Raw genomic sequence first — 7,941 nt, forward strand, 5'->3', positions numbered from 1 at the left:
GCATCGTTTTCGTGCTCCGAAGACTTGTGGCTTGGATGTCGCCGCCTTGAAGTTGCCAAGGGGAAGAAGACTTGATCAAGGCCCGAATCTCCTCCATCCTTGCATCTTGCTCCTCTTTTTGTGCGGAAAGATTCTTGTCGATGTAGACCCTTTTCCTTGCTTCGAAGTGAAAAATGTCGATGGAGATGTTCTCGATGCGCTCTCGCAACCTTGATTGTGCGCCTTGCATTTGTCGTTGTAGATCGCAGATGGACGCTTTGGTGATGTAGTCGTTCACGCCGTCGTTGTTGTCGATGACCGGAGATGAAATGCCTTGCCTATCCATCACAAGACTTGAGCAAGTATGAGTGGGAGAAAGAGAAGAACTAGACCAAATGTACCTTGACCGATGTTGAAGATGGATCAATGATCATTCAAATGTGTAACAAGGAAATAGCACAATTGGTACCAATTCTTGTCGGTTCTCACACCTACACAAGTAAAGCTTATGGTGGAGCTCGGTGAGGATAGTGGCACAAAAAATTTGATGCAAAATGTTAGCAAGATTCAATAATGTTGAAAGAGATTCACAAATTCGCAAGGAAAACAAGTAGACCAATAGCAATATGTGGCACATGGAAACGCACACACGGATAGATAAATGGGGTCGTGCAACCAAGGAATGAGCACAAAATGTGGAATCCACGGAAAACGCTCGTGTTGCACAACTCGAGAGAGACGCTAGCACGATTGCTCAATAGGCGGATATGACACTTGTGCACAACCTATAAGATGCAAAATGGATAAACTCTCTATCCCAAGTATGCTATGTAGGTATGGTTTCCAGTGTTTCTCTCAAGATGATCCAAGATGATCGGATATGACAATCTTATATGCAATGTGGTATGATGCTATGGCACTTGTTTACAAGCTTCTTTGCTCTCTTTCTCTTTTGCTTAAAAGCTTTATTCCTTTTTTTTGTATGGCCACTTTTGCACAATGCACAAACCAAGATAGCAATTGCGTATATGCGGGAACAAACTTGTGACACAAGATATGGTACCAAGATATGCACCACGATGATATGGTATGTATGCTATGGGAAGTATGATCACTAAAGTGCACAAGTAACGTTGCCGGCAATACTCAATGGCTAGTCTCTATAGGCAAGTGACGCAAAATGGGCTAGGGGTTAACAATGCAATGGCTAGGGGAATATATAATGGTGTCGTTGAGGTTACCGTCCTTGGCGATGATGAGAGGCGGTGTTGCCGATGTCGACCCGTTCCTAGTTAGCCGAAACACCCTAGGAAACGGAAAAACCGCAAACTCAAAATCTCCAAAGGAAAATGTCAAATGGTGGTAGCGGAAAGCGGTGGTAGTTTGCACTTGACAATGCGGAAGTGGAATGATGGGCTATACACGTGTCGGAGTTGAAGTTGCCGTCCCTAAGTAGCCAAAACACCTTAGGAGACACAAGCCTCAACCCAAACAAGCTCAAACAAATTTGGGTTAAGTTGGGTTGTCGGAAGTGTATGGTGGGCAAGGTTATGTGGAAGTGGTGGTGGTGGTTGATGAAGAAGCAACTGTCCCTAAGTAGCCGAAACACCTTAGGAGACTCGAATCACTACTCAAGCAACCACTAATGCTATGGTGAACAAAAAGGGTTAGGTTGCGGAAGAAGGTGGTGGCTATGCGGATGATGTGGTGGAAGCCCTAGGCAAAGATGCCAAAATTCCAAAAAATTGATGGAGTCAAATGGTGTTGGTGGTATTTTTGTAGGATGGAGGATGTCAATAGCTTCAAAACAAGCTAAAGAATGTCAAAATCGGAGTTCGAATGAATTAGTTATGACCAAAACAAAAATTAGCCGAAGTCAGTTTTCACAGGGGTCGGATGTCCGATGATGGTCGGACGACTGGTGGTTGGAGCGCGGGACGAACGTCCGGAAATGGCCGGAAATCCGTTGTTTTGGTACTGGATCGGGGGTGTCGGACGTCCGATGATGGTCGGTCGTCTGATGGTTCTGGGCGGGTCCGGACGTTCGAAAAAACGTCGGTCGTCCGGTGGGTTGGGGTCAACACGAGATGCGAATTCCGGGACGCGATTTTGGGCGGAAATTGGGGATTTCTGGGTCAAAATTGATGAGATTTCGTAGATGAAAGATGGGGAAACTTGGGGAAATGATAGATCCACTCGAAACCAAGCAAATCCACGGATCAAAATCAATAAAACATCATCAAACCAACAAATCATAAAAAAAATTGGGGCTATTTTTGGTGGGGATTTTCATAATTGGGGAAGAACACAACAAAATTTGGCTAGAAAAAGAGGGTAGGGGCTCCAAAAACGTGATCAACCTTGCTCTAATACCAAGATGATGTAGGGTAGAACCCTAAAGGCCGATCTTTCACGATTGGAGCGGATCCCTACGAGGAACACGAAGAACACGAGGAGGGGAACGAAGGAAAAACACGAGAGAACACTCAACCAACAAGAATAAAGTCACACATGTGCTAGATCCTCGAAACACAAAAGGGTACAAGATCCAAATCCAACAAAGGACGATACAAGTGGCGGTAGTTCATCTCCGAGAGGAGGTCTTGAATCCACGAGGGATCTTCCCGTAAAGGGGTCTTGAATCCAGGTGGATCTTCTCCGAAGAGGCCGCGGTCTCTCACGAGGAGGAGATCCGTATGGATGAGCAAAGCTCTATCTCAAATGAGCTAAACCAATGCTAACCCTCTCTAGGAGGAGGCGGAGGTCTATTTATTGTCTAAGTGCAAAAGGGGGCGAAGTGAAAGGGTACATGGGCCTCGGGCCCGAAGCTGCGCACACACAGGCGTCTGTCGTCCGACAGGTACCGGACGTTCGGTGGCTCGCGAGGGTCCGGTCGTCCGGTGCTTGTCAGACGTCCGATGTTTTGGCTCTGGACAGGAGGCGCCGGTCGTCTGGTGGCGCTCGGTCGTCCGGGGCCTGGGAGGTGTCGGACGTCCGGTACTTGCCGGTCATCCGACCGTTGTAGCTTCCGTCGGCTGGCCCTTCTGGCTGGCTGAGTGCCCAGGCGTCGGACGTCCGGCGTTGTCCGGTCATCCGGTGGCTGAAGACTTCGAGCAGCTTCTTCTCTTGGTCCTTGTACTTGGCGTCCTCGCTAGCTCGTCTGTTGGATGTGGTGGCCCCGTGGCTTTCCTCTAAGTACCTGATCATGCATATCACACAAATTGGAGGTAGTAGCCATGTCTCACATGTAGAAAGTGAAGGTTCGGAGAGGAGCGAGTTCACCTTGTGTCCAATGGCGTAAGTTTGAGGTCTCGTCATATGTCCTTTTGGGGGCTTGTAGAGTCGTCGGAGTGTACACGGGGATGAACGTGCGATGCTCCGCATCACACTGGCTCACCGAATAAGCCCTCTGGGTTAGGCGATACCATTGTCTATCTTAGGGCGTGTGTGTGTTGGGAAGGAGGGCAGGTTCGCCAAAAAATATTGTTCATGGTCAGGGATGCCAGCAACAAGGAGGTGGGTGGCGGTTGGGGGAGGGCAGGGCGGCAAGATTGACGTAGGAGTGCTGCCGGCCCGGATGGTAGCGGCATATAGTTAGAACTGTTGTAGATCGACGGTTCGAGGTAGAATGCACAATCAAAACGTTTCGAAGATTGAAGAGGCTGATCTGGCCATCCATCTTGCATTCGACGGCTCACAACAATTTGTCTGGCCCGAATTGGTTTTTCAGTCACCTGACATATAACCAATCGTTTTCTCGCTCTTCCCAACCCCGACGTCCCTCTTGGAGGCGACTCCGGGGGAACCCTAGAAATCCGCTGCCGGCCGCCCCCGTCCCTTCCCTCCTCCTCGCCGCTGCTGAGGGCCACTGTCGGGCAAAGCCCTGGCAGCGCCGGTGGCGGCGGGGTCTCTCCTCGGCGCGGCCCCCTCCTTCTAGTCATGGCATGACGATCTTCGTCGGATGCTTGGCCGCATGGTGCAGCGAAGCCCCGGCGGCGGCTCGCCGCGGTGGCTGTGATGGTGGCGCGGCCCCGTCCGGTGGTGCTGCCTGTGGCAGCGGCGGCCGGGGGCCTTGGCTCTGTCCTTCTCGACTCATCCAGGTTCTGAATCTGGCTGGTCAGGATTCGGCCGCTGCTTCCTTTAGGTGTGGCGTCGCCGGGCCTCCTTGGCCGCTGGGCACAGTGGTGGTGCTGGCGGCTGGTGGCGCCTGGGTCGGTGGTGCTGGCTGGCAGCGGCCGGAGCGCTGATCAGGGGATCTCGGCCCGTATCTGGTGCGTCTTCGACGCTGGCCGGCGTCCTTGGGGTGTTCATGGCAGGGAGTGCGGCGGTTGTCTCTGGATCCTTGCGTGGAGCGTAGCTGGATGGAGGATGTAGGGGGTGCACCGGCATTGGCGCTGGCGGTGGTGCGAGCGCAGCCATGGCGGCGGCGGCACTGCGAGGCCCTACCAGGAAGGGTCTTGGCGGGCAGCGGGCGTTCGGTTGCTGTTGTGTGAGGCGTGCAGCGATGCCTCGGCGGTGTGGGTGCCGGAGTGTTGTCGGAGGTGCGGGTCGGATCCATTCTGGTGGCAGTCCCCTGGCGCGGGTGAAGGCCACCATGGGGGAACCGGCTTTGCACCGCTCGGTGGTTGCTTCGGCTCCTAGTTGAGGTTGAAGGTGATGGCTTTAAGCGTGCTCCCTCGGCAGTGAGGGGGGCTTGGATGGCAAGTTGCTGCGGTGACGGCGGTGCGAGGCATCTGTTAGGGACTGGCCGGGATCTTGGAGACGTGGAGATGTGCAGCGCTACGGATGAAAATCCTGTTCGGTTGTGGCCGGACCGGCGTTGATGGCACCTGCGGGTGTCGTTCACCTTCCTGGAGGCTTCGCCGAGTGCAAAGCCATCTTCCTCACGACCTTGTATCGGCAGCTGTCTCCGGGGCGAAAGCCTTGATTCTTAGGATCGGCACGATGGCAACGTCTTTGAGGTTGTTACTCTGTTGGGAGCATTGTGCTGGGAGACTCGAGGTCCCATGATGCGCTTCTCCGGTGTTCACCGCTGCCCGGATCTCTCTCCTCCGGCGCCATGTACGGTCGTCGCTGTCTATTTCAAAGAAGCTGGAGTTGCTGTTCTTCGGAGGTCTTCAGTGTCGGCCTAGACGCGGCGAGGGGCTCGGTGTTGGGTAGGCTTTTTGTGTCGTAGCGGTGTTGTTGTGTTTGTTTGTTCTTGTATGAGCTGAGTGTGGAGTTGGTCGCTTTCATTGTTCGCAGCGAGTGGTAGACGTTGTTGTATGTCTTATTTCTCTCCTTCTATCTTTACCTAATAATAAAGCGCGGTGGGTTTCCGTTGTCCGTCACCCCTATTTGCAAAAAAAGTTCATACAATTTGTTGAAATCAACCCGCAGTTCATCTATAAGTCATAACGAACTGTTTTTTTTAACTTTTTTAGAAAACCCCCTGAGATTTCAGGTAATCAACCTGCCGTCCATATTTAAGTCATACGAATCGTTTTTTTGTATTTTAACAGAAAACCCCCTAACCTTTCGGTTAATCAATCCGCAGTTTATCTAAAACAAAATTATCCATATCTTTTAAACCGTAACTCCGATTTTAACATATTATATATGAAATTTGATTAGAAAAATGTGTAGAGTCTAAATATGTTATTACTTTTAGCTGCTAAATATTTCTAAACTATTAATTTGGGTGCAAACTTAATCTATAGTGCACGGTCCATTTTTCTTTCGCACCCGCGGCGATCCAAATTGCAAATAAACACACATTAAAACCAGATTGAGTGGGAAAAAACATTGATAACCACGCATACACAACTCTGAAAAACCTCGCGGAAAAAAACAACACTTTTCTCATCTTATTCTGAGCGATTGTGTGCGTGCGAGCGCGCGCATGTGTGTGTGTGTGAGAGAGAGAGACGCCTTAGGACTGGCCATATTCAAATACATTTTCGTTGTGTGAGCAGTGAGATCACCGTCGGGAACCCAAATGTGATGCCATTTTAAATAAAGAACGTCTACCTATCAGGGTCTCGAGTCGTGGTCGTTGGGTTAAGAACGTGTATTTTTTCTGTCCCATTGCAACACACGGCCTCTTTTGCTAATAAAGCTAAGGTACGCAACCTCGAAAAGACATATAACCAATCCCATTTGCTAGGTATGTTGTAGCGGACTGATAAAACTGTAGTATTCTATCTATCTAAAATAATTGACACAACCTTAGTATAATTTATACTTTGATAGGAAGGGATAGTTTTTTTTAGTAATAATTTGCTTCACCTTTTACAGTATCAACAACATATGTATCACTCCACACGAGCAAGAGATCAGATCGATCTGACGAGAGCCTGATGAATCGATGTCGTTGGACCGTTTCCGCACCAGCACATTAATTCGAACCGCTCGATCAGGATTCCCCGTTCCTACTACCTTTTATCCCCATCATCCTTCGCGTCCGCGACACGTAGAGGTCCCGTGGCTTGACGACGCCGGGGATGTGGCCGACGAGCGACATGAACGGCAGCTCCGACACCGCGTCGCGGCGGCCAAGCGTGACGGTGATGGCGGCCTTCGAGGCCTTGTATCGGTGCAGCTTATGCTCCGGCCCGGCGGACCTGAGCAGCAGACGCAGGTTCCGGGACACCACCATGGCGTGCCGCTGCGCCAGGTACCCCTGCTTCGCCTCCGGCACGTCAGTGATGTCGCCGATGGCGAACACGTTCTTGAGCCTGCCCACGCGCAGGTGCTCGTCCACCACCAGCCTGCCCTCGGCGTCAATGTATTCTCCGAGGAAGGTGCCCCGCAGCCACCCGGACGCGACGGGCCGGCCCGTGCACACGAAGTGGCAGTCGGCGGACACCGTCTCCCCGGCGGACGTCGTGAAGTCGCGCTGTCCGTCGTGACCATCACCGGTGCCGGCGAGGTCTACGTCGATGGTCTGGTCCAGCAGCACGGTGACGTTCTTCGACCGGAGCCACTCGAGCGCCTTGGCCGACGCGCGGGGGCTCATCACCATGAGCAGCCGAGGCCCGCCGTGGACGAGGGTGACGCGCTTGTCGGGGCTGTCCATGATGATCTCCGCCGCGAGTTCGACCCCGATGGGCCCGCCGCCGATGATGAGCACGGAGCTCGCGGCGGCGATCCGGTCCTTGTCGCGGTGGAACATCTCGAGTCGCTCGGGGCGGCTCTGGGGGCGGGTGCAGGTGCGGCCCGTGGCGATGACCAGGAAGTCGTAGCCGACGGTACGACCGATGGAGGTGAGAACGACGGAGTCATCGACGCCGACCGCCTTGGCCGTCACTACCTTGGCGTCGGTGAGGTAGTCCGCGTGCGGGATCACGGTGCGCTCCACCACCGTCGGGTCCAGCTTGGCGCGCACGTTCACCCACGGGATCTCGAAGTACTCCTTCCTGCATGCGTCCATCCATGGCGTATCACAAAATCAATAACAACTGATCAACCAATGTCGCGATTAATGGCGTGCGTGCGTGCGTACGGGTCGATGAGGACCACGTCGGCGTGGTTTTGGAGCGTCTTGGCGAGGAGGGCGCCGGCGATGCCACCGCCGACAATGACGACGCGGTCGCCGTCGCACCGCAGCATGGCTGCAGGTGCACGGAACGAGCCCTGGTTGGGACACCAAGAGAGGTGCCTGTGTACGTGAGGGTCGATCGAAGCCGGTCGGACGTCGACACGGCCGGCGGCAAAACCGAGCTGGGCCCCTCAGGATATGGACCCCACCTGTCAATGAGCTAGCTAACCTGCGGGGATATAATTATTTGCCAAAAAAAATTGATTCCCCAAAATAGGAGTAGTTCTATTTCCCGCCTAGCCACAAAATAGCTCATTTTGGAAGTCCGGCGATAACGAGACGTTGGCCTTAGCCAGCCTTGCCCAAATCTTCGGACTCAACTTATCCATATTCGAAGTAGATGACATTTTTTAGACAACCTCTAATATGCATCATTGGTACTT

At 52.6% G+C, this 7,941-nt stretch overlaps 1 protein-coding gene across 1 annotated transcript; it reads right to left on the bottom strand.

Moving 5' to 3' along the window:
* Window positions 1–6,207: 6,207 nt before the first annotated feature.
* Window positions 6,208–7,701, bottom strand: LOC123094623 (ferroptosis suppressor protein 1). The gene is made up of 2 exons (XM_044516589.1): window positions 7,463–7,701; window positions 6,208–7,376 (listed from the first exon to the last, which is right to left on the bottom strand). The coding sequence occupies exons 1-2, from the start codon at window positions 7,567–7,569 to the stop codon at window positions 6,374–6,376; spliced, it is 1,110 nt and encodes a 369-aa protein (XP_044372524.1). The 5' UTR covers window positions 7,570–7,701; the 3' UTR covers window positions 6,208–6,373.
* Window positions 7,702–7,941: the final 240 nt, after the last annotated feature.

The sequence above is a fragment of the Triticum aestivum genome, chromosome 4B, assembly GCF_018294505.1.
Source record: "Triticum aestivum cultivar Chinese Spring chromosome 4B, IWGSC CS RefSeq v2.1, whole genome shotgun sequence".
Taxonomy (NCBI): domain Eukaryota; kingdom Viridiplantae; phylum Streptophyta; class Magnoliopsida; order Poales; family Poaceae; genus Triticum; species Triticum aestivum.